Source organism: Typopeltis vanoorti, chromosome 6, assembly GCF_054136105.1.
Source record: "Typopeltis vanoorti isolate ZY-2024b chromosome 6, IOZ_Tvanoo_1.0, whole genome shotgun sequence".
In the NCBI taxonomy this organism is placed as follows: domain Eukaryota; kingdom Metazoa; phylum Arthropoda; class Arachnida; order Uropygi; family Thelyphonidae; genus Typopeltis; species Typopeltis vanoorti.
The window spans coordinates 80,122,785-80,150,317 of NC_143554.1; the positions used below are offsets into that span (position 1 = coordinate 80,122,785).

At 34.1% G+C, this 27,533-nt stretch overlaps 2 protein-coding genes across 4 annotated transcripts in view; one reads left to right on the plus strand and one right to left on the minus strand.

The window, feature by feature from the left end:
* The window catches only part of LOC150105617 (sodium-coupled monocarboxylate transporter 1-like), a 46,444-nt gene extending 46,378 nt beyond the window's left edge, over window positions 1–66 (plus strand). For both annotated transcript variants that reach the window (XM_090394941.1, XM_090394942.1), the window contains exon 13: window positions 28–66. In XM_090394941.1, coding sequence (XP_090251067.1) covers window positions 28–52 — 25 coding nt within the window. In that variant the 3' untranslated portion in view covers window positions 53–66. The remainder of the gene's footprint in view (window positions 1–27) is intronic.
* A 6,271-nt stretch (window positions 67–6,337) lies between these two features.
* On the minus strand, window positions 6,338–20,659 carry LOC150105618 (putative sodium-dependent multivitamin transporter). Of its 2 annotated transcripts, XM_090394945.1 has the most exons (13): window positions 20,592–20,659; window positions 19,292–19,646; window positions 15,858–15,923; window positions 15,631–15,750; window positions 15,368–15,522; window positions 11,405–11,545; window positions 10,966–11,095; window positions 10,645–10,849; window positions 10,385–10,539; window positions 8,604–8,818; window positions 7,438–7,535; window positions 6,822–6,904; window positions 6,338–6,471 (listed from the first exon to the last, which is right to left on the minus strand). In XM_090394945.1, the coding sequence occupies exons 2-13, from the start codon at window positions 19,631–19,633 to the stop codon at window positions 6,442–6,444; spliced, it is 1,740 nt and encodes a 579-aa protein (XP_090251071.1). In that variant the 5' UTR covers window positions 19,634–19,646; window positions 20,592–20,659; the 3' UTR covers window positions 6,338–6,441. The 2 variants fall into 2 exon arrangements, 1 of the variants encoding a protein (XP_090251071.1); XR_016548492.1 differs by lacking the exon at window positions 6,338–6,471 and having other exon boundaries at window positions 6,872–6,904; window positions 8,595–8,818.
* Window positions 20,660–27,533: the final 6,874 nt, after the last annotated feature.

The following is a 27,533-nucleotide window of genomic DNA, read 5'->3' on the forward strand; positions in this document are numbered from 1 at the left end:
CGACAAAATATTTTTATTATTTTTTAGGACAATTTTTAAGGACAATTACTGACGCTGCTGTTCGATTCCAAGCAATGGACATGAATGTCAGTAACTGTCCTGTTATAGGTATGCTGATCACTCGCCCAACCGAGCCTGCAAATAGACGAGGTCTGTTCAAAAACTTCCTGGACATTAAAAAAAATAAAAATAAAAATCAGCTAAAGCCTTTTTATTCGCGTATACGGGAGTAGGAGAGGCCATTTATCCCTATCTAACTTTTGGAGACTGAGTGGGCAGTTCAATCTCCACTGGTATCCAATCAGAGATAGATGGCCCAAGGCTATCACTAATTAAGCGGTACTTTCTTGAGTTTACAGGACGAAAAACCCGAATTTCCGGGAGGGAAAAAACCCACTTGCCCGTGCCAGAGATCGACTAACTCGAGAACCGGTCGAAAAAAGGCTTAGAAAAATTTCCTGTAGTCGCCGACTAGACTCGAAACCAAGTCTTCCTTCGTTCGGCCAAGCGCCGTTGTGTGCAAACGCCACATCCACTGAGCTACACAGGCTCTATTCTTCCTGGACATTGATTGATGGTGGTACAACCGGTCTTTATACATATTTGCCTATAAAACAGTACGCCAGATTGCCAAGTTTCTTTATCTTCCTGGTCATTATTATGATAAACTTGGCAATCTGGCATACTGTTTTATAGGCAAATATGTATAAAGACCGGTTGTACCATCATCAATCAATCCTATTTAATATATGCTTAAAACAGCTTTCAGGGATAATATCTTAAGTTGCTTAAAGAGATTGGAGTGATTCAAAACATTTGAAGATGATCAGATTTCGATTGAAGGTGACCTTCGCCCTAGACGACCATCGACATCCCACACCCACGATTTGGTAGCTGGTGTTTCGAAAAGGTCGTCAACAATCGACGAATTATTCAAGAGCTAACCGATGCTACACGAATCTGAGTTGCATCCTTCCACCAAAATGTGAAGGGAGATTTGGAAATAAGGAGGTTTGCTGCAAAGTCTGAGCCGAGATTTCTCACTCAGTACCCAATGAATAATCGGACTGCATTTGACAGGAGAGCTCAAAGATCGTGTTGCTCAGATTCATAAGAAGCACTGAGCTGAGAAAGAGTAATGCTTCTCATGGATAAGACATAGGTTTACGACTTCGATCCAAAGACATCAGACATCGGCTCAGTCATTATGAGAGCTCTTTCAACTAGCGAGTTTCTGCTGGCTGAAAAGAATATTTACCTCATCCACCCTATTCTCCATATTTGGAAATTAAACAAAATGAGACAAAGCAACTCAAAACTACTGTTTTAGAACAGCTTCAAAGATGTGCAGCCAAATTTTGAAAAAACCTCGGGAACACTGTAGTGAAGCAGGACAACATTTCTCAGGGGATTATGTTTTATTAGCTTATAAGCTTCTGTTTATATTTTAAATAAATTATGTCCGGTACTTTTTCATTGGACTTCTTGTATATCCTGGAAATTTACAAGACTTTTGTTTTCTGTAATTATGGCACACAGACTGACAGATAATTGTTGTATTTTGGTGCTAATGCCATTTATTAAATTTTCAGAAACATAGTGGCAATACCTACTTTAAACTATTCCTTTTCAGAATATGAAAAATACATTTCGAATTTCTAACTCTAAGAAGAATAAAAAATACTTTGAACCGTTCAGAAATATTTCCATATAAAGACCATGACTCCAACAGAAACTGAAGATCAAATGCCTTCCAATCTGATTAGTGAAAAAAGGTGCAATGGTTTAAATGGTGGAGGTGATATTGGATACTGACTGGGTAGTACCCTGCATCCAAGAACATGAAAAGCATCAAGAAGTGGTACGGAGGATCAGCCTTATGCAAACAGCACAGCTGATGAACCATTAAATAAACTGAGAAAGAACTGGTGTATCTGTTCATCAAATTAACAGATTATATAATTATAAAACATCAAGAATAATAAATGAAAAATGAGAATTGATCTTCCACCTTATCTATTTTTCTGAATATCGAATGAGAGAAGTTTTGGCATTGATCTTTGATTTCTAGGACAACACTCTTATGAGATTTAGTCATTTTGAATTTAATTCAAAATTATGAAATGTCTGCAACTGAATGCATGAGTTGCCATTCAAATGCCACATCTACATTACGAGTAATATCCCTGATTGCCCAGATGATGGCACTCGGATGCGATCTTCTATTCTGGTAAAGAGTGACCATCTTTTGCTACCAATTCAAACCTGTTCCTGAAAAACAAAATTGTACTGTTCTCCTATAGTAGTCATAGTCCACACTTATCGCAAGTGAAACTGTCTTTTCAAAAAAGTAAGAGATCTGACTAGTAAAGTAACTTGATGTCACGAAAGTCAAGAAATGTTTACAAATTCGTTACAAAGTAAGTACTGAAGAACTGTGTGTGTGTGTGTGTGTGTGTGTGTGTGTGTGTGTGTGTGTGTGTGTGTGTGTGTGTGTGTGTGTGTGTGTGTGTGTGTGTGTGTGTGTGTGTGTGTGTGTGTGTGTGTGTGTGTGTGTGTGTGTGTGTGTGTGTGTGTGTGTGTGTGTGTGTGTGTGTGTGTGAGAGAGAGAGAGAGAGAGAGATTTGGTAATTTCCTATTCATGAAATCTATCTCTTATTTTCTCTATTTTTCCTAAAGATAATCCTTCTTATGATTCCATATCGATGTTGAAGTTCTAAAATTCGGTGAATTCAAAATGCTTTATCTCCAAAATTATTTTATATCTGGATTGTTTCTGCCTATTTGTTTATGAACTCAGCGTCCAGTTTATTAGAAATAAGTAGCTCGTAGTGTGATGGATCATCGTGAGCTTACAAGAAAGCTGCAATACCCTATGTCGTCCAATGCATGTAATTATGGATGATTTGTTCACTGTTCCTATGCGGACATTCCTATTTCCTGCAGTGCTATCATATTTGCTGCCTTGGAACGCTTACGAACATCATTCGCTCTCTCATATCCTGAAGGTGCTGAATGGGATTCAGATCCGGTGACTCTGAATCAGACAATCCATCAAGGTAAAGTGACTATAATGTTTTCCTAATCATTCTTGAATGATTTTATTATGACTCATTTTCTTGGAAGTGTCCGCTGTATTGAAGATAAATATTCAATATAAACTGGAGGATTTGCTCGGAAATGATGTTCAAGTGGACCATACTGTTTATTACTTGCTATACTGGTGTAAATGGACCAAAGAGTTCCAAGGACATGCCCAGAGTATTTATGCACTTCTATTCAGGCAGGATGGATCCATGGTGTGTTCTTCGCGATATACCTTGGTCAGCAGGCCCACATAAATAACCATAAACGGATTCATCGCTCCTAGTGACATTTCTTCCTTCACTTGACTCTTCTTTCTGCTAGACAGGTGTGGTATCCCAAAAGACTTCTACAGATCATCTGTAGAAGATAGACAAAGGATCGTGTCAAATATTAAGATTTCTACCGAACAAAGGATCTTGTCGATCTTCTGAATTCATGCTTTGTCCTGGCAGACAATATTTTACGTCGACTTCATGTTATCGGTTTATTACACCCTTAAGGGAAGTACTTTTCCTGGACATTCTAGAAGGTATAAAGATTTATGAGATGATTTTAGAAGCAGGTCTGGCTCTTGCTATCATTCTGTACCATCCATATCTTGCTCACAACCTTTCCTATTATCCAACTACTCAACGCAAATACAGTCTTGTGAAGACAGTTGCCTGTGCATTTACAATTTATATCTACCACGTGTTATGAGTTGTATGTTACTCTAGTGGATTCGTTTTATTGTTGTAATATATCTCATAATTTGGAGTTGAGTTGCGTGCATCATATAAGTGTGAAGGAAGATTGAGTTAGTTTTCCCATAGAATATAAGTCTGTGCTTTTTATGATGGTTTGTAGGTTTTATATCAAGAAATTCTTTGTGACTGGTGTAAAGGTAAGTAAATGACTTCTTTACAACAGTCTCTCTCTCTCTCTCTCTCTCTCTCTCTCTCTCGCATGTAAAAATACAAATGCTGCATAATTCTTTATTAATGATCTAATTTGAAAGAAAGCAAATCGAGTGATCTTTCATTCAGTGCAATTAGCGATGTATTATTTCATTATTTTGATCTTATCTTATTGTGATTCTGTTTATATATGATAAGGTTAATAAAGGTCGAATAAACAAACAACGTATGTCTTCTGTAATAAGTCCGCGCAGCATCACTTTAAAATGATCGTATAAATATATTATTTGAAAATAAAGAATCTTTCTGTTTAAAGACTGCGTCGATCGAAGGTCATCTTAGTTTGTTTAGACAGGAGTTAGAATCGACAAGAACAAAAAATTGTAAATATTTAGTGTAGCAAAAGTAACGTCTGGAGTTTCGTAAAAGCTAATGTTTCATCCAATTTGTCCTCGTGACGAGCATTAAGTATCATCGGAAGATGAGGTCAAGATCAAGTCGACAAGCATTTTTTAAAAAGAACGTTGTACTATTTCATGCCTGTGACCTTTTTGGAGCGCTGGAAGGTGTATATCTTAATTTTTTCTGTACGACTCCAGCAGAAGACTTTATTTCCATATATAGCTCTTCGTTGTTGTTGTTGTTGTGGTTAGTCGTGAATCAACAAAGTGCTATATATAACTCTTTGTTGATTCACGACCAACAAATCACTCGACTTTTCGATGTTATCCACATCAAAGCACAAAGTATTCAAAAGCCAAGTTCAAGTATCTGAAAGCAACCAGCTATTCAGATGCTTGATCCCAAGCTTAAAAACAATTTTAACGACAACAACAGTTTATCCAAGGTACAATTGTCTAAGGCCTTAGAAATGCGATAAACTGATTGTTGCTCAACAATCAGTTTATGCGTTTCAGCCAAAGAATCACGCAGAGTCCATTCTAAAACTAATGTGGTGCTCGCATAGGAGTTTCAGCAATAATGATGGCAAGGAAGTTCGAAATCATCCAAAAGTACGAAGGAGAAAATTCCCCAATTATCCAATTTAATATTCTTCGGAGATCAAGGTAAACATAAATTTATATTTTGATTCACTTAAGATAAAAAGATAAGCTTGTTACAACTCTAAAAGCTGTAACTTCGCAAACGATCTCATTGTTGTCAACAACAATGAAACCATTCCTTTGTTTGATTCTACAATGCAGTTTTAAAGCAACAATAAAATTGTTTCGTTGTTACTGCAAACAATAAAATCTTTGTGAAAGTCAGTTCATCCTGTTTGCCCATTTTTGAAATCCAAGTGATAATTTCACGGAACCTTCTACACGCGAAATTTCCAGTAGTTAACCAAGCAGATATATTGATACCATTTTTGAGCCCAGGTAAGACGTCTGTGTCCTAATAATAGTGTAATTTAAATGGTGGAAAGGCAAAGAATGGCCATGCAAATAGGAAAAGCCGACAAATTAGAATTAATAGTTTTATATCCTTTGAAAATTAATGAAATCGACCTAAGATTAAAATATTTCATATGGCTTAATGACAAATAGACTACGTTGTAATTAAGATGATTTTGGCATCAATTTTCAAATAAAGTTATCACGTTTAAGCTACGTATGTAAGTTTATGTAAAATAGCCGACAAAACGTTCTGGAAAATTTAATATCAGTGTTGATTTTATTGAATTTCAAGTCTTTTCCTAATACTATGTGGAATACAATCATATTAATTATAGATTTTCATTTTTTTTCAGTAATTTGAAGAAATTATCACTTCAAGAAGAATGTAAGCCAATGGTGACTTCTCTCTACAATACTGCATCTCACTAGGATGCACGAAACACTCTCGTGCTGTTTTTTTTTTTATAACAATATTCTTGTAAAGAATGTACAGTAAAATTGTAAAATATACCGAACAAATTAGTGTCCCAAAGAGGTTGTAATTTTAAAAAAGCTTCAATGCTTAACTTTAAGATTAGTTTGCCTTAATACACCTTAATAATAAGTGATCACAACTATGATCACTTATTTTTCTTTTCTTTTTATTTTTAATATTAAAGATGTGATCGCATCTTTAATCACGATATCATACACTGCATTCATCTTACTCAACCTACAAGTAGATCTAATTATATTTTGGTTCATCGTGCGTTTAAAAGATGGCGCTACGGTTTGACAGCGGCATAAAATATATTTTAAAAAAAATATTTTTATATATGAAAATGCGATTTGTTGAATACATTTGGGAAATGTGTCATGTCCGATGATTGTAGATAATGAAATGTTTACGAGGGGTTCGGAATGAATTGGTTAATTATCTCGAATCTAAATTCGAAATAAAACAAATAAAATTACAAATCATGGCTTTATTTTATTAGCAGTCGTAAAATATCACAGATATTTCTAAAATGAGTCAGAAATTTTGATGATGGCAGTGACTATTATGGCAGACGAATTCATTAAATAATGGGCGAAACCACTTTCATTGGCTGTAAATGAAAAAGAATAATAAGTAAACATATTTTCAAGAAATCATAATAATAATACATTTCAAAAATTAAACCTGCATGCATAGTCCATTCTTTAAAATTGTTTCTCATGTAGATGTCGTTGCATCATCATCAACAATGCATTAGGCTACTACAACAATGAAATTCACCAAATACGAAGTTTCTATTGCTGAACACAGTTATGGTAATATATTCGCTAATCATTTTTATCAAATATTCTTGATGTTTTAACAGCTCTTGTACTTTTATAGGAAAAGTTTTTACATTGTTGAAAGCAGGATATAATCGACTCTAAAGGCTATATTAAGTGTTACATCTTTCGTACTTACTTGATCTTCCTTCTTCTCGCTAGTCTGACACAATTTTCCAGTTATTGAACTTAAGAATTCTGGAGAAACATCTTTGTTACCTCCTGAAAGCAATTAAATTATTTAAAATAAAACTAAAAATGTTAAACAAAATATACGAAATAACACTTAAAATACATAACAAGAAATAAGTATTTAGACAAACTACGTGCTCAACGGGAATCCCACCCAAGATTACAACATTTTTATTATCTTTTCCTCATCGTCGCAAATTTCTCACTTTTTCTTTGTTTGCTTACTTCGCTTGCTTTATTCTCCCCCCCCCCCCCAAAAAAAAAATTCCCATACTGTGTGCTATTTATTACATCCATCATGTGCAGTTAACCGGCTCTAATAACCATAAAAATAAATAATAATAATAATAAGTCTTCTTAAATGACATACAATTTTGTATATGAAAATTAAACATTTTTAAATGAATACTAAGGATTTTTTAATAATCATTATACATAAAACAAAATCCTGGACTTCTTGCATGATAAACTCTTAAACACAATGACATTTTGAACGAAAGTATGTTGCCAATGTCATTATTGTAATAAGTAAGATCTCAGCAAAAATAGAATCAGGCAATTACCAGTCATTATACTTGCTAGGTAGCCAAGGACAACAGTTACCAACCAACCGAAGAAGTAAACCCACATGAACGCTATCTTGTACAGAGGAAACACGTACCTGAAAAAGAGATAAAAGAAACACTATTTACTTTTATGTAAAGATATTTAAAAACAGACGTACATTTTAATAGTTAATTATTTATTATTGATATTGATTATTTTTTTCAGATGGGTATGGGATAAGAAACGGTCACCATTTAGTTTTGATAAAGTTGAATTTCATATTGAAAAGAAAAGTCTGTCAGTAAAAGGATCAAAGTTGAGCATCTTTCGGTGGTCAACTTCGGATCGAATGTACAAATATCACTTAATAAAATCGAAATAATTCAAAGACCAGAGCCAAACTTGGCAGTTTAGTATCGGATCCTAAAAAAAACGTTAGTTGATTGATTCATCCAGAGAAACATGTCGTGAGGTTGTCTGCAAGAATCGAAAAATCAAATAAGTCCAGTCCATGGTGGGCTCAGGAAGTTAAAGAGGCAGTCAAGGAAAGAAGAAAGAGTATCGAAATGTGCACGTAAATCTGCTCTTACCACCTGTTAATTACTCCGCAATGACCCCCACATTGTCGCAGTGGTAAAACTCGCCTACGTCGCCCAGAGAACTATGCTGAGTGGATCATTAGTGCCTTCTAGGGCCATCACCTAGCTAGAAAGGGCAGAAGTCATAGTAAGGATAGTCAACTCGAAGAAAGCAGCCGAACTTATCAAGAAATTAATTACGTTTCCAATGAATAAGTGACAGATTAATATACGAACACAACCAAAGGAAAATACGTAATTGTTTGAAGAATAAAAATATACGAAAATGACAGTGGAAGGAATAGGTAGAAGAACGTGTAATCTTCATAAGTTGGGATATTTCCACGTGACCTAACAGAGATACACCCAAATGAATGTTGATGAGAAATTGCAAAAGAGGAACTTGATATCGCATGGAAATCCCTTGGACACAAGACAGGAATGAACTGGATCCCAAATGAAGTATTAGAAAGTAGAGAACATAGCTTTCTTATCAAACTATATCCTCACCAATTTTCTTTGAATAGGGAAGGAAAAGAATATTCTCATTTTATGCTACTATACTGAGTAAAAGAATAGATGTGCCGAAAACGTACATTACTTACTCGTTCTTTTCTTCGAAAAAAGTTTGATTTTTTTGACTTGGGAAAGATGAATTATTCCAGGTGGCGCTGGACTCAATTTTAGTAAGATTGAGATGACTGTGTTGGCATTCTTCTGTGGAGAGAGGAAGACTGACGAGATGAGTCTTTACTGAAGTAGAGCCCAATCCAATCCAGCTGGCAAATGCAACTCCAGTCAAAAGTCCAATAATCACGCCCTAAGTTAAGTATATAAAATGGAATCTAGTAATGATGTTTAAAATTAATGCATTTAAAATATTTATAGGGGCAGGTCATTTTTCTCACTACAAATAATTTCGTTTTAATCCACTGATCACAGAACTCACACAACTGTAGACAATAATATATAATGTTAGGGTTAAGGATGATGAAGGAGATGGTGGTAGTTGTCAACCATACCAATCAAAAGTCCATTATAACCAAGACCAGTAAAAAAAGTGGTTACAGTATAATGGAAAAGAATACATTATATTTGAAATACATTGAAACTACGGTCTGGCCAAAGCTAAAACATGAAATGTACAACACTCAAAGGCCAGACTTAAACCTATTTGGATCGACGGTGTCCAATGAACACGAGCTATTTAATAAAAAATAAAAAATAAAAAAATCAAGTTTTAAATCGAGAAATTTAAAACTTTATTATTTGAAAAGATCTTGCTGAAGAAATCAAGCAAGAAAAAATTCTTTATAATTAGTTGTTTTTTTACAAAAAAAAAAATATATGAATTAATATAAATACACGTTAACGGATTTGTTTTTTTTTATTTTTTATTTTTATAAAAATAGGAAAAATCCTTATTCGATACCAGTGTATTACTGTTCACATCTTGTGGATGGAACACATTAAAAATATTATTTAATAGTATACATGTCAGATAATTTGGCACCGCATTTGCTACGTAAAAAGACTTGTGAACTTAGCAATTATTGATAGAAATAAAATAACGATCTGTTTTATTGACATTTTCAGAGCATCTTTTGATAGTATACTCTCTGAGTTGACCAAAATCCAAAATTACATAACAAGGTTCACTTCTCCGATAGCCCAAATAACTTTTTAATGTAAAGATCAGTTGCTTCATGGTCTTGATATGTATATCAGAATATCTGATGACAGCCTTCATTTAACGCATCATTAATATTTACAAGGTTAGGAAATATTCACTCGAAATTAATGAGGAAGATTGATATCCAGATACGTGTGGTGAAGTCAATAAAGTGCAATTCTTGCGGATATTCAACACAAGTCCAATAAATCAAGTTGTACAATCTCTTCCATCACGATTGCAACCAATGTTAAACGATTTGAAAGTAAAACATATTTCCGACAATTTTAACCCATATAAAACTGACAACTTTTAGCAAATTTCATTGTCAAATACATTAAATTCAATCAAAAAAAATTGACAACACTTAATGTACTATTACGTATTGATTCACGTGCATCTCTTGACGTCATTATAAGCGTTTACATTTCAAACGATCAACAATGAAATTCATTGGTTAATGAAAATTAACAATATAATATTTTTTAAAAAAATCTCATATTTATGTAATAAATATTATGGCTTCAACCGCATTAACTTAGTTTTTCTCGTAATGATTATACAATGAATATATTTAATACTACGATTTAAAAAAATACAAAAATAATCATTTTGGGTTTTTAGGAGTGTGTTGTACCTCATAAAAGAAAGTAAGCAATCCACTGCGATTATATTAACTTAATTTAAAATTGAAATAAAATTAAATTTATCTACCTTTTGATTTCCTCTCACAGTAAATAAACCAAGAGTGAAGACGCCAACCACAGGTCCAGACATGATCCCGAACACGGTAAGAGTTGCTTGAACCAGGCCATCAAACATGGCGACCAGAAATGCCGCAGCCACACATAAACAACCATAAAAGAATGCTAAAAATTGGGAGAAATAAGAAACAAACATAAGACTATTGAATGCAATTCAAACTTTGTGCTTATTTAAAACGTACATTAGTTTTATAAGTTACTAAACCTTACCAAACAGTTTAGAAACGAGAGCTTCATATTTGGATACACACACTGAAGTGCAGTTAGGCTTAATAAGATCTTCCATAGTTACTGTAGTTAGGGAATTGACACAAGATGAAACTGTGCTTAGGGAGGCGCTAAAAATGCCAGAGACACACAATCCAGGTAGTCCAGGAAGCGAAGAAAGAGATTGCATCACAAAATACGGAAAAAGCTATAATCCCATAAAAAAGAAGTTGCCCAATTATTAATTTTTATATATAATTAATATATGATGCCTAAGTACGATAATTTAATTATTTTTACGATATAAAATACAACTAATCTTACTTTATCTGCGGAAGTGACTTCATTATTAGAAAGCGGATCACATCCATAGAAATTAGCATACAAGACAAGTCCAGCAATGCAACAGAGTATGTGAAAGAGGCCAGCCAGTACAAAGCCAATAGCAATCGCCCTAAAAAGAGAGAATATATATCTTAGATTTTAAAGTAAAACCACCCTAGTGCAATAGAGTATACAACAAAAAAAAACTGACAAAAATTTAAGGAGGTTTATATAACACTAGACCTTCGGAGCGCGTAGCGCGGTCTAGGCTGAAATCATCTGTGGCAATGATCATCTTTTTTTAACATAAATACATGACGTCATGAATACATTATTTAAAATCATTTCACAAACAAGTAAGAACAACTTTTTTACTATGGTAAAATATTAAATATAGGAAAAGAACTAAAATTATTGTAACGCAGTGTAATTTAGTTACCCTCTTGCTGATTGCACAGACTTCGTAGTCAGCAAACGCTGAACTTGCATCTGGTTCACTCCGTACACAGAAATACCAAGGACTGCTCCGCCTAACATCAGATTCCAGAATGTGTACCTCGTTGAGAGATCAGGAGAAAAACTGAAAATAAAAAAAAGGTACATTGGTGAAAATAGAAATTTTAAAGGAGATAGTTCAGGGAATTTTAAATCATAGAAGATATCAATGTTCAAAAAAAAAAAAAAAAAAGATTTAACGATTTTTTTTACAATTCCCAAAACATGATATTCTTCACAAATATTTTATTTTGAAATCGCACAAGAAATAATTCGATGAATCTTGATCTATTTAATCCACAATCGACCAATTTCGATTTCCAAATCTCGATCTCTTGTAATTTTTCAAGGCCTTTGATGGAAGGAAAAGTGAATACACTTTTCCTTCTTCTGCTAATCCCTGGTATTGCCGTATTAATTAACGTCAGGTGTTGTTGATGTTCGACGACAATGATGCCTACCATATTATTTATAATATGCTTTGTTTATAGCCTGTATGGACAATCTTGCTGTAAGAACTAATTAAATAATCCACTGTTTCTTCTTTATTTCTACACAGTTGGTATTTGCTATCGTTACAGATTTTTTCAATCTTCGCCTTTATTGCATTCGTTTTTTCTTGAACAGAAAAAGAGATCCCATTTTTTCTCTCTTTGTTGATGTTTCCCGACTGATGTCATTGCCAAGTTAAGCGAGTGTCAACTTTCCATTCAATATCTTTAAGTTACTGACCATGGAGTGATTTATGTTTTCCAACTTTCTGATTTTTTTTGTCACTTCTGTCTCCTTGTATGTGTGTGTGATGTAATCATTCAACAGTCGCTTTTCTTCTTTCTTCTTCTGTTTGCTTCATATGCAAAAAAAAAAAAAAAAAAAAAAAAAGACATCTTCCACCTTTCCTGGCTATGTCATAACCGATCCTCATCACTACGTGGGTACAATGCATGACTCACTGTCATTCCATTTTTGTGTTTTACGATTCAATGCATCCAGATCGGTTTGTGTCCAGTCAGTTATTCCTACACTGCATCTAATGACAGGGATGGCCCACGTATTGCTTGCTTACAGTGCTGCCTCCATTTAGCCTGGACTTGAAAACTTTTCTAACTCTTTTCAGATATTCGCACACTGTATTCCTTTCGACTTCTGAACTTAAAATGTCTGCGTCAAGAATTCCAAGATATTTATAGAATTCGTGCTGAGGCAAATTTTTAATTTTCCTTCCATTTGCAAATGCGATTCCTTTGGTGTCGGTTATTTTCCCTCCAAATATGGAGAGTGACGCACATTTATCAAGTCCAAAGTCCATACAAATGTTTTCACCAAAGATTCGGACTATATTGAGCAGTGACTCCCTTTCTCTGGAGTGGATTTCCTTCGTCTTTTCCAAACTCATTTCGTCAATTAGCAATTGCTCCTGTGGATTTCCTGTAGAAGTTCAATAGGTAGAGGTTGGCACTGATAAACACTAACTAATCAAAGTTGCTAGAAGTCCAACGAGTAATTGAAATATTGTTGTCAGGCACATTTTGGACGGTAATTAATTGGAACAACTCGTTTTTGTTTATTTCTCCAATTCAGAACTGTCTTACACGGTTGTCTTCCTCTCTTCAATTGAGTCTGTTTCCAATAGTGTGTTAAATTATTGAACCAATCGAGTACGAACACCTCCAAGTATTTGAGCCAAAATCCATGCGATTCCTTGGAACCATTTCTGATTTAATTATTACCGATCCTTCTCCATCGTTCACTCCCCCCCCCCCAAAAAAAAATTATTGTGTATGTGTTTCAGTGGCGGCTTGTACATAAACACTGCGACACTGCAGCACCCCCCAAGGAAAAAATGAAAAACTTAAATTTGTTCTCAATATTGAAAAAAAAAAAAAAATGACGGCTGAACGAATTAGTTTTGTAAGCAACTTCCCATTCTTGTCTAATAGGAGAATAGGACAACAAATACACTGACGAGAATGACTATAGAACGTTAATTCGGAAGTTCAGGATGAACAAATGCAAAGAGTAAAACTGAGTGTTTTAATTTGTTGTACGTATGGTTACTGAGTGTGATTTTAGTGCCGATTAGAATCAATTATTTTGTGTAAATTTTAAATGCATCAAAAATTCATGCTTCACTTCATCCGGAAAACTGAATAGAATTGTTGCACTGTTCCATCATTTTCACATCGATGTCGCCCTCACGAACATATAAACAACTGCATCGTGTTTCCTTATTTCCTGATATGACTAAACAGAAAATACTGTTTAGTCATATCAGAAACGGCATGAAAAGAGCTCCCTAACGGTTACCATGGCTACCGGTTATACCTCTGTGTTGCAAGCACAGACCATGTTCGACTTTGAATAGCAGTAATGACTAAGGAACAAGTAATTTTGAGAAATGATTTTTAAAACAAACAAACAATGCTTACGATATTACATAAATGCAATACAACATGTTAAAAGTTACAGCTTATGTTTCGACATTGATTCAGTAGTTAATATTTGGAATTGTTCGATTAACGCTTTAGATTACGAAACAAATGCACTGGGATCTAACACAGTGTCGTAATTATCACGTTCGGCCAATTGTAGCTAGACTAACCGATATTCGTTTGCACTTCTGCCTGCACGTAACAAGTGAATCCGACATTGCTCGTTGAGCAGTGTTGCGACAGATAAACTATATGCTTGCGCGCGTTATTTCTGTGAGATACAAAACATTTATTACTGATGTGTGTGTTCGTGGTGAGAGTGAAATATTTTTGGTAAATCTTATTTTATTCTGTTAGAATAACATATAATTATGTATTTATTATATTTATTATATATATTATATATATAATTATTTATTTATTATATTTATTATATATATTTTATATATAATTATTTATTTATTATATTTATTATAGATACAAGGCTGAATTATGACGAGTGTCACTGTTGAAAATATAAAAAGAATTATATTTTCTCAATTATCGTTACACGAAACAAATGTACTACAATCTAATGCAATGCCGCTACAGATATATTTTAAGCATTCACGCGTTATTTCTGTGTACGAAAAACTTTTATTATTAGTGTGTGTGTGTGTGTGTGTGTGTGTGTGTGTGTGTGTGTGTGTGTGTGTGTGTCTTCGTAGTGAGGGTGAAATATTTTTAATAAAGCAATTTTTATAATATGTAAATTTACTTATTAATAAATTGGTTACTGAGTAGGAAAAATTGAATTTTTTTTTTTTTCTTATTTTGTATATGCAGTACCCCCACTTAAAATTTTCACCGGCCGCCACTGGTGTTTGTTTTAAAAATCATTTCTCAAAATTACTTGTTCCTTAGTCATTACTGCTATTCAAAGTCGAACATGGTCTGTGCTTGCAACACAGAGGTATAACCGGTAGCCATGGTAACCGTTAGGGAGCTCTTTTCATGCCGTTTCTGATATGACTAAACAGTATTTTCTGTTTAGTCATATCAGGAAATAAGGAAACACGATGCGGTTGTTTATATGTTCGTGAGGGCGACAACGATGTGAAAATGATCAAACAGTGCAACAATTCTATTCAGTTTTCCGGATGAAGTGAAGCATGAATTTTTGATGCATTTAAAATTTACATAAAATAATTGATTCTAATCGGCACTAAAATCATACTCAGTAACCATACGTGCAACAAATTAAAACCATCAGTTTTACTCTTTTCATTTGTTCATCCTGAACTTCCGAATTAACGTTCTATAGTCATTCTCGTCAGTGTATTTGTTGTCCTATTCTCCTATTAGACAAGAATGGGAAGTTGCTTACAAAACTAATTTGTTCAGCCGTCATTTTTTTTTTTTTTCAATATTGAGAACTCTGGATATAATGGACTTTCACTGTAGTTATAAAAGGATAAACTGATAGACGTGCTTACCTAGGGAAAGAAAGACGCCCGCCTCTTTCAGCGATAGAAAACACATCGGTAATTCCTCCAACATTAGTAGAACCTTTGACCAGGACCACAAACACAGCCGTAAACATTAAACAGGCTTGGAAGACATCGGTCCAAATAACGGCTTTCATCCCACCCTTTCAGAAAAAGATAAAGGGTTATTGTAATACGCAGTCCTTATGCAAAAGATTTAAAGAAATAGTTAAATGACTGAATAAATCATTTTGAAGGAATTCAATACTTACTAAAGTACAATAGAAAGTACACACGAACCCAACGGCTACTATAGATATCCAGTTGGAAATGCCTGTGACAGCACTTAGGGCTATCGAGGGAGCATATAAAGCTACTGACATATACATGATCTGTAAATACGAAATGAAAACCGAATATTCAACTAAAATAGTGATAAGTATTCATTATTGTATAAATTATCACTGATTTCGGTATTGTATAATTGTGTGGTACTCACCATTTGAAGTAAAAATGCGACAGACGATAGTATCCTAAGAGCTTTACCGAATCTTCTTTCCAGATACTGGAAGTAATGATGGTGTGTTAATAAATTCCTAAAATGGCAAATCCATAGTCGGAAAAAAGTCGTTAAATGTAATACTTACTCTAAGAAACAGCGCAAAAATAATAATAATCATATTTAAATAAGCATTTGTAACAATTAATAAAACAACAATGGATGTAAAGAAGCATGAAATGAATTTGTGAGAATTGTTTTGCGAGAGGATTATAGAAGCAGACGAGAAATTCGGTTGGTTTCAGTTTTTGTAAATAATGAACATTTTTTTTTAATTTAATCATTGTTGCTTAACGTACAGGATGATTTTGCTATAGAATAAAATGCGTGCTACCAGAGAACTGTTTAAAGATAGTTACCAACGCAGGCAGTTATTGCATAACTATTTCTAACTTCGTATTTGAATATTTGCTGACAATTTTTCTCTTTTGCTCTTTCGAAATATTTATCTATGCTCTCTCTCTCTCTCTCTCTCTCTCTCTCTCTCTCTCTCTCTCTCTCTCTCTCTCTCTCTCTCTCTCTCCATCTTTCCATTTAAAATCACTTTAATCTTCGTAAAGCGGTATATTTGCACGACTTCAAATGTATCTCAAATGCTCTCAGTGTCTATGTTTCTGAAGCACACAGAGAAATACTTCATACTGATTTTATCTTCCCTAAAGATCTGTTTATATTCCTTGTAGTACGTTTTCTTAGTTATGAATGTCGCTTTTGTTTCCGATCACTTAGCACTTTCTGAGGAGGTTTACTATGCATCTGATTTCCGTAACATGTCGGACTTTCTTATCGTCTTGATCTTGACATATTTTACTGTACACAATTTATGATATTTTGACTATTACCATACCCTTTTATTGCTGGTTTTTGTCATCATTTCGTATGGTTTTGCTGCTAAGTTTAAACTATCTATCATTATCAACAGGTCACGTTTGGTTTGAAAGATGATAGCGTTGGCATTAACAAATCATCGTATCCGATGACATTCACACATTTTTTTTTTTCTAGAGTAGTTTTATCATGTCTTAATTTTCAGTATATCTGTTGCAAAGGGGGGGGGGTTCAGAACTTAATGAGAAGCGGCTTTCTGTTTATGGTAGAGATTTCTACTGAAAGCTATTTACTTTTCTTCAATTTTAACTTTGCTTATTATACAGTGCTGTACAAGTCTCTTTGTTAAATGCTCTTTCGAAGTTTACAAAAAAAAAAAGTCTCTCTCTCTCTCTCTCTCTCTCTCTCTCTCTCTCTCTATATATATATATATATATATATATATATATATATATATATAAAGATAAGCCGAAATTTGAAACGTTTTTATATCACGTTTTTTGTCTCTTCATTGTTTTGAAACGTCCAACAATGGGTTTACCTTCATGAGACAAACACATTGTTGTCTCATGTCTCAAGTCATCAGAATTGAAGGAGAACCAGCTTACCAGCCAGGAGCCCCCTAGTGTGCATATATATATATTATAGTTTATGGTGATTTTAATGGTATTTTGAAAGCATAATAGCACTCATTATCACGTGTTCTCTTAACATCCTTAATTATTCCGATGGGGGACCAGGATAATTAGAGATGTCAAGTGGTTAGTCAACTGTCTTGCACAAGGCTATAACAATTCGGCGTATTTTATCTATTCCGGTTCCGTTCTTCTGTAGGAGAGATTTCCAATTCCTGTTTGGTAATTTCCAATAAGGATTCATCTAGAGTGCATCTCTGTTTAACGGAATCTATATAATCCTGTAGGTTTTAGAGGTAAACATCTCATCTCCGTACTGAGTTCTAAATATTTCTGCTTTTTCTACATATATATATATACAGGGTGTTCGGGATAAATTTGACAGTTTCGTAAGGAAAAAGAAAATCTTCTTTGTATCTATTAAATTTAATGAATTGACAAAAAAAACATTACAGGCAGAGTTAATTACAATACTATCAACAAGATTTACTCAAAATAACCACCATTAGCATCGATCACAGCTTCAATTCTGCTTCGGAACCTCGAACAAGCTGATGCTACAGTCTCCCTGGGAAGGGCCGCAAAAACTGTTTTAATTTTATCCATTAACTGGGCTTTTGTATTACTGGAAGTGCGATTGGTGTCTTTTTCAACTGCGCCCCATACAAAATAATCCATGGGGTTAAGGTCTGGGGAGTTTGGAGGCCAAACATTTGGACTGGTGAAGTCGTAGAAATTTTCAGACAACCATTTTTGACTTTTCCCAGAGGTGTGGCAAGGGGCCGAATCCTGCTGCCATACGTACGGCCTACCATTGGCTACCCTTGTTATCCAGGGCTTGACTACAGTTAGCAACTCCACGAACAAAGCCCGAATTCCAATGCCAGGGTTCTTCAACACCTGTTCCTGCAGATTTGCGAGGAATTCTGCTGTACGAACGCAATCAGATCGTCTGCTAGGGATCTTTCTTCTTGCTACATCCTCGTAGTCACCATTGCAAGTCTCTAGTTCATGCCTGATTGTTTTTACTGTATTCAGGGAGCATTGGGCAGCAGTCGTAATATCCTTATTTTGATGGCGGGCACGAATCATCATGATACAAGTTATTCTCTTCCATGATTCAGGTGGGTTCCAGCTATCCATCCTTTCTGACATCTTGTATATGAATGAAGAAGGGTCCAAACTTTTAAATGAAGAGAAGTGTGTGTTAATACATGTAACTTACGGAAAAATATAATTAATTATAAATATGTCAAATTTATCCCGAACACCCTGTATATATATATATATATATATATATATATATATATATATATATATATATATATATATATATATATATATATATATATATATATATATATATATATATATATATATATATACAAACACAGTCATAAAACTGAACACAGGGGAACATTTTTGATATTCCCCTGTGTTCAGTTTTATTTATGACTGTGTTGATATCTATTTATTCTCTTTTGGATCACTCTTTCTTTTTTTTTTTTCTTTTTTTTTTTTTTTTTGTATAATAAGGCGTATCCCGCCCTTATATATATATATATATATATATATATATATATATATATATATATATATTTTATCTATTTTTATTTCTACCTTCTCTTAATTTTATTATTTCCATTATTCCTTGCGTATTATCTTAAATATTAATTTGTATATAATTTCTTCAATTATGTAGATTCCCCCTCCTGGATTGTGACTTTAGTCCCCCCGTCTTTTTTTTTTTTTTTTTTTTTAATTTCTCAAGTTTTAGTATAGTTTCATTAGCACCTAAGCAATGGTCAGAATCAACGTTCTCAGAAAACCAACGAACTATCATTGACAAATGATATACAAATTTTACAGATGGTTGCTATACTAATTAACCAAAATATTAGAAATTATTACCTCATTGACGGTACAACTGCTAAATCCGAAAAATACCGGGATTATGAAAACTGCTGATATGATCGCCCCACTCGTAACACCCAGATTAATGTATATAAAGTCTATCCCAAATCGATACACCTCTCCTGGAACTCCAATAATCGTAGTCGCTGCTAGAATACTTGCCATTAACGAAAAAGCTGCTGGAACCACATTCATATTCCTACCTGCCAACAGAAACTCTGTAGTTGTTTTTTGCTTTCCTCCAGAAAACCGGAAGTAGACTCCAATGGCAGCGGAAATGAGCAACATCGCTCCAATTACAAGATAATCAGCAACAACTAATCCTCGATCTAACGCCATCTTCACGTTTTCACTGAAAATTAGAAAAATAATGGTTTTAAATTTATTCTAAATGTATTATTATTAAGTGATACCTCTAAAAAGATCAATGACTCATCGCCAAGGCACTGCACACAAGCCACTGTCCACACTACGAAATCCCACATCAACACCACATAACGTTGTATCTATGCTACATTCCGTCATCAATATAAAAGCCCCCATCTACCGACTACGAATGGTATCTTTTGTCTATAATTTTGCTTGTGTGCTGTGGTCGATTTGTCAGCTTGCTTGTGGAATAATCTTCTGAAATTTTAACTATTATTTTTATGTAAATTCTATTCACTAAAGGTTGTAAACTTGTAGTACATGATACCATCGGTGGATTGACTAAAAATAGTTAATAATGTTCTCCGGAATGAGTTTAAGGACCCTAATCCTGTTCTGGGTTTTAAAAAAAATCTGAAATTGATTAAAAGGGTTGTATGTTTGTTCTAGAAATCAAACATGAATTGTGATAATCATTTACAAGACGAATAAATCAATCAAATAAACTGAATAAATACTTAATTGAAACTTTAATGTATGATGAAAATTCATAAGTCAATTAATATAAGGATGGTGAATCAATCATAAATTAATGACAGTAGATCTAAAGGTAAATACATTAATCTAACTCTTAAATCAATTTTTTCATTATTAAATAATAATAAATAAATGTCAGTCTAAGAAATAAATCAACTAGTCTAAGTACAAATAAATGAGTCAACTGAATCAAATAAATAAATCTACCAGTATAAGTACAAATAAACAACCCAGTCAAAATATTTATAAATAAATTAAAAGTGGATCAATAAATTACTGATATAGTTGCTTCTGTTATTGTTAAGATATCAACTTAATGCATTTTATAATAAATACACGAAAAATTAAAAGTTGCTTGGGAGAAAAATGCTCAGTAAAGATACGTGCTTACCGCTGGACGTTGTTATCGTACACTGAGGCTCTTTGGAATACAGCGGTATCGAAATCCCGTAGAGTAACTTAAATGATGGCTCTGATGACACAGTAAGAAGATAGGAATGATACCCCAATGAAAATTCGACTTATAATCTCCGCTAGATAATAGGACTATTTACGTTACATGGTCACATGACACGAATAATTTGGATAATTACTTACGTTTTACGACACGAGATGGCACTAGTGAAACGAGATAGAATTTCGACAATTATTTAGTTGTGGCTATCATAAAAATCCATATAACAATCACGTGATCAATGCATAAATAAAAATTAATCCAATCAAAAGAATGCTTTCAAAATTGATAAGCTTAAACAATAGGTGAATATATTTAATTCATTAAAAACGGATACATGTCTATTTATTTTTATTTATGTAGGAAAAAATAATTAAATTTCATTATAGATGTTTTAACAGCATAAAAAATCATGAATAGAAATAATAAAAGGCTTGAATAAACAAGATAAAGGCAAGCATTAGTAGATAGTTATATAACGCATCGGAATATCACACAATGTGCCTAAGCGGAAGTTTCATGACGTATTTGGAGATCATTCACAGGAAGAAGGTCATAGAAAAATTATGAATCTTAATATTCTCTTTCCCACTTGCTGAACGAAACTACCATCGCTCTCTGTATTACTCTGATTCGACAGTACGCAGCTTCTGTGCTCAGGACATATGTATGGCAGGTAAGAAATTTTAAGCTTAACAACGAAATCTGGATTCTTTTGTTCGGATTTTAATGTATATTTTTATGTGTGTTTTTGTAGGTGTACTTAAATCAATTATCGAAAAATAAAGATAATTTTAGTCGGACCGATGTCAGTCAAATGTATAAACAGATAAAAAGTAAATTGCAGACAAATTTATTAAAAAAGCATAATATTTTTATTATAAACAGATACATAAAAAGAACAGAAGCTTTTTTATTGTTTTGTGCATACAAGGAGTAAATTTTAACATTAGTATTAGAAGCTATTTGTAAAAGATGGCGCTATAATCCGACTAAGTTATCAATAACTGTCCCTAATTATTATTTAGGTCAGCCATATTTCCGAAAAATACGTTAATATATGTGTGTGTGTGTGTGTGTGTGTGTGTGTGTGTGTGTGTGTGTGTGTGTGTGTGTGTGTGTGTGTGTGTGTGTGTGTGTGTGTGTGTGTGTGTGTGTTTAATTATATTACAGTGTGAAATTAAAGATGACTGATGCCTAAATTCAGGTTATTTTCATAATAAATGCTGATACGTAGATAACACCAAATTATATTTCTAATAAAAATTAAATTAAATGAAATCAGAAGAGATATCATGTGTTCTTGGTTCCCCGTGTGGTTGCCGGGATAAGAATAGCACCAATGTAGCCAATGCATGTCGTACGAGGCGACTAAAATTTGTACCCTTGGAGGGTAATGGATGGCAATGCTGTAGCCAATGAAGTTCTAACTGAGGCTCGGCTATTGCTGTTACCCTCTTGCCATGATCAGAGCTTTAATAGCTCAATAACACCCTATCCCTACACTGTCCTCTACAGATATAATGGGGAAGATGAAAAGCATTCTTGTTTCGCCCCTTTAAGCCAGTCTTTATATAAGGACTGTAAGGATCATGTGTTCTAGGTGAACAAAGTCCTTTTTAGGACTTGCAGGGTAACAATTAGCAATGCTGAACCGAGGAAGTTAACTGAGGTTCGGCTGTTTCTGTTATCCTGGGTGATGAGTTTTTGAGTTCGCTCTTTAAGATTTTTGCCTTAAATGAGCACTTTGAGTCTCCGGGGAAGGTGTTCTCCGGCACGGCCCACTGAGGGGTTCTTGTCGGTGAATTATTTTCCTCGGAATTTGAGCGTTTCTGCTCAGTGGTCGGGGAGCCCGTCAATGAGTGGAACCAACGCTGAGATATGGACGGTCTTTCGCCCACTATGGAGTGGCCTAGAGATGGTCCGATTTTTTGAGATTTTACCCTTTACTTACTAATCAGGGTAACAAATGGCAATGCTGAACCAAGGAAGTTTTAACTGAGGCTGATCCATTGCTGTTACCCAGCCATGACTAGAGCTTTTTAGCTCAATAACATCCCACCCACTCAGATTTTCTTCATTCAGATGACGGGATAAAGAGTCAAGGACTCAGTCCATCGCCCAGTTCTTTTAAGATCATGTTTTCTAAGTGGAGATTGGAAGTCAACCCCCAGAAAAGCTCAGCCGTTCTTTTCTCAAAAAGGCCAATGTTTCCTGTAGGAGATGCGTTATTATTCAATACTAAAATTCTCTGGCAGACAGAAACAAAATACCTGGGTATAATCCTCGACAAAAAGCTATTTTCGATCAGCACACCAAGTCTGCGTGCGCAAAGGCATCTAAAGCCACCATAGCGCAGATCTATCCGCTAATTAATAGAAACAGCAAGCTCAGCAACAGAACCAAATTGCAACTATACCAGATGACGATTCCTTCTATAATCAACTATGCCTCTCCAGCCTGGAGCCACACCTCTAATGCTAACATTATCAAAATACAGCGAGTGCAGAACAAGTGCTTGAGAATGATTCTGAACCCCCGTGGTGTGTTAGAAACAATCAACTCCACAGAGACACAAATATTCCCTATAATTTCTCTTTTCTACAATCCTTAGCATCCAAGTATTTCCTAAAGACGTCCACACATCCCAACGATTTGGTTCAACAAGCTACAGCATACGATCCAACAGACATATTCAAATATAGAAGACCAAAAGCTATATTAGCCTCCTATAGCGATGCATAATATCCATGCCCATTCAGGGCGAGCAAACTGCTCACAAATTTTACCCTCATTGTAACCACAACAGATAGCAGGGAATATGAAAAGCATCTTGCTTCACCCCTAAAGACATAAATGTCAATTGTCAATCATTTGTGTTTCCCTTGTGGTGTCCGGAATAAGAATAGCTCCACTACAGCATATATGTGTGTGTGTGTGTGTGTGTGTGTGTGTGTGTGTGTGTGTGTGTGTGTGTGTGTGTGTGTGTGTGTGTGTGTGTGTGTGTGTGTGTGTGTGTGTGTGTGTGTGTGTGTGTGTGTATTACCCTATCCATATCCATTTTCTTTACAGATAACGGAGAATATGAAAAGCACCTATCTAGCAAAAAAAAAAAAATCATTTGTGTTTGCACATACATATATCAAATCAAACGGCCTGCTTTCTGGCTCACCTTTTCAGGATGCTGAATACGGATTCACTCTCTGGTCACGACTCCAGAACAATCACTGCAGTTTTCTCTTAATTGTTTAACATCTGTTGGGAAGGTAGATGTTGTCAAGAAGACGATCAAATGTCTGTTATGAGGATATCTACCCATAAATAATTCAGTTTTTTCTCTAGTGTTTCCATTTATTGCTCTGAGCTAATTCTGCCCTCGAGCAGGATTCGCTCTTTCTATGAAAACACGATTGCAAATGAAAGAAGTTTACTGAGAGAAGTGTGTTTTATATCCACGACCACGAATTGTGTGATATAAGTTACATCATTAATCTTCTTGTATTTAGGAGCGTAAAAATAATATATTTTTTTAAAAAAATTCTTTCTAACTGAAACTTTCTCTATTGATTGTTAGCAATCTCTTCTAAAATGTAGTCTCTACGGGAAACGCTTCGTTTCCAGATTATAGAGCCTTCCCTAGGTGCAACTACATAAAAAAATAATAAATAATAATAATAATAACTTGTTCATTCGGGTTTTGGATACAAAACGAAGTCTTTGCCTCGTTTATCACAAGACCCATAATTGGCTCTTACTTGCCTTGATTAAATTTGATATAATGTGTAAAAATCCTTACGAGTCTCAAAAGATAATAGTATACAGTTCAGTGGCGGCTCGTGGCTTGAAATCGTGGGGGTGCTGCAACTTTCGAAATATACATACACACTGTAAGTACAGTGTAGGTGTGTTTTGATAAACTATCAAAATTGTGATAAAAATTTAAAAAAAAATTAAACATGAAAAATATTGTTTATTATCGATAAAATTATACAGTTTGGTATAATTCAAAATTACTTGAAAATGAAATCCATTATCAGAACCCCAATAATGTTCTAAAATAAAAACTATAACAAATGTTATGTCTTTAATTGTAATGTCCAAATATTTAAAGAGACGGACTAAACACGATAAGCACTACGAGCACTCTACTACTGGCGCAAACTGCATATAAACAACAGTGGAACTGCGCGACGGACAGTGCCGCATTACGCTAATAGCTCGCATCTCACTATGATGATATGCTTGCGCGCGCGTAGCAATATGACGCTGTGATAAACACAGTGCTGCTAGCGTCCTTTGCCCTCCTAAGTGGTACACGATGGATTTTTATTATTTTTTATACAAAATAAGAGAATTGTATAGGATTGTTGATGATAAAATTAAATATTGCAAGTAAATATAAATTAATAAATATATTTATATATCGATAAAACTTGGGGGTCCTGCAGTTCTGTAGTGCCTATGCACGAGCCGTCCCTGATAGTGTTCCCATTTATTTCCATGTTCAATTAGGTCTCTAACCACTTTTCAACAGGACTGGTGAGAGAGCATCTCCAAGGCACATCCTTGGAGATGCTCCAAGGTACATCCAGTCCTCGTGCTTTGTAGCTGGTAGTGTCCTTAACCTGAATAATCAAAAGCAGGTTCTTCTAGTTGTGCACTTAGCAACATTATCTGGAATTGTCGGAGAGTGCAAGTATGATGTCATCGACTTTCTCTTGTAGAAGCCACATTGATGTTTCCACATAATTTTAAATAGACACCTTTCGATCAGAGTTTTCTTATGTATTTATTGATTATAAAAGATAATCCCTGAAGTACATTAAATTCGTACTTAAAATTCATATTTCAAACGTCTTTCTCAAATTCAACTAGATAATCTTAATTTAAATGCAGAAGTGTGATCAAAACACGTGCGACTATTTTGATTAAAATTTCTGCATTCTAGTTAAATATACTTTATACCAGGAATGTCAAAGGTCCACCCACAAGTAACATGCGGCCCGCCAAACTTTGTAACCAATATGGTTATTTAACTTTGGACAACACCAAATTAAATAAACATACTTAAATAATTAACATTTTCACTTAAGATTATTTTATACGCCAAACTACTCTGCAATTTCTAAAGGAAATAACGTTCTATTTGTCATTTCAAAAAATCTTGTTAAACCACTGCTTAAGTATCAATTTTAACGAGCAAGTCTTCGTATGCGGCTACATCCACTGACCACAGCAATCCAAATTTTGCATTATGGGAGATACTGAGATATGAGTGTTGGCAGCTTGCTCCACCTTTACAACGAGTTGTCCTGGTGTTGTACCACCTTACCCCAGTCCTGAAGATACTTTCAGGCGCAAGCTTTGTTTTCTCACGCTTGGATAAAGGATTAAACTAAATTTATTATGAAAATTAAAGAAATTTAAAAATATAAGCTTATCTCGAAACATCATTGGCGGAATTCATGATATAGCCGGGAACTTAAGGAATCAACTAAAATCAATAATTCCAACATTTCAGACCTATTCCCTTGCAATTGACGAAAGTACAGATGTACGGGATATCGCTCAGCTGGCTGTTTTTATTCGTGGGTGTGATATGAACTTAAAAGTAAGCGAACTTCTAGAAATTATTCCTATGCACGATACAACAACTAGAGTTGATATTTTTGACGCCCTTATGGAAGTTTTGAATGAACACAATTCACCATTAAAAAGCTGGTTTGTCTGGTAATTGATGGTGCTCCTGCGATGACTGGTGTTGTTAACGGAGTTGTTACAAATTTAAAAGATGCAAAGAACAAGGTAATAATCATTTTCAACGTTTTCATTGCATTATTCATCAGCAAACACTATGCTCCAAAGTTTTAAATATTGGACATGTCCTAAGAAATGTCAGTAAAATTGTAAATTATATTCGTGCACGTGGGCGTAATCATCGCCAATTTAGTAACTTTCTACAAGATATAGAAAGTGAATATAGCGATCTCCCTTATTATACAGAAATTAGATGGCTCTCCAGTCATAAAGTTTTAAAGCGATTCTTCGAATTGCTGGACGAAATTACCTTTTTTTTTTTTTTTTTAGAATCGAAAAATTATGAATGTGAAATATTAAAAAATGATCAATGGATAAAGGACCTGGCTTTTTCAGTTGACATTACACGTCACCTTAGTCAACTTAATCTTAAGCTACAACGCAAACATCAAGTAGTTACCATGTTTGAAAATGTTAATATTTGACAATATTAAAATTTTCAAACAGAAATTATTACTTTGGCAAAAACAAATTCAAAAAGAAAAGTTATCCCATTTTGAATATTGTCAATCATTATTACAAAAATTACCGAAATTGAAATTTTCAGAATATGCCAATCAAATTAAGTTATTAGAAAATGAATTCGAAAGAAGATTTTTAGATTTTAAGAAATATGAAAATCAGTTTCAGCTATTTACTTCTCTATCGATTAATGTTGAAACTGTTGATGACAATTTACAGTTGCAATTAATCGAAATTCAGTGTGATTCCGTATTGAAACAAACATATATGGGTTTTGGAATTCCAAAGTCCTATAATTATTTATCAATCGATCGAGATCCCAATGTGTTAGGTGCAATTAGACGTATTTTATCGATATTCGGTAGCACATATTTATGCGACAACTATTATCAAGTTTAAAGAATAATAAAACTGCGGAAAGATCAAGATTAGCAGACCAGCATGTGTAAGCAATATTGAAGATAACTACAGCTCAACAAATTCAACCAAAATTTGAAGATTTCGTTAATGAAAAACGTTTTCAAGTTTTTTCAAAAAAAGATATGAATAATTTTATTTAAATATGTAAACAAACTTTATATTTTATATGTATTTTTGTAA

Coding starts and splice junctions, on each gene's coding strand:
- LOC150105618 (XM_090394945.1), bottom strand. CDS start 19,633: ATGGCGTTAGATCGAGGATTAGTTGTTGCTGATTATCTTGTAATTGGA. Junction 11,096..11,404: donor TCTGTGCAATCAGCAAGAGG/GTAACTAAATTA, acceptor CTCTCTTTTTAG/GGCGATTGCTATTGGCTTTG. Junction 10,540..10,644: donor TCTCGTTTCTAAACTGTTTG/GTAAGGTTTAGT, acceptor CCCAATTTTTAG/CATTCTTTTATGGTTGTTTA.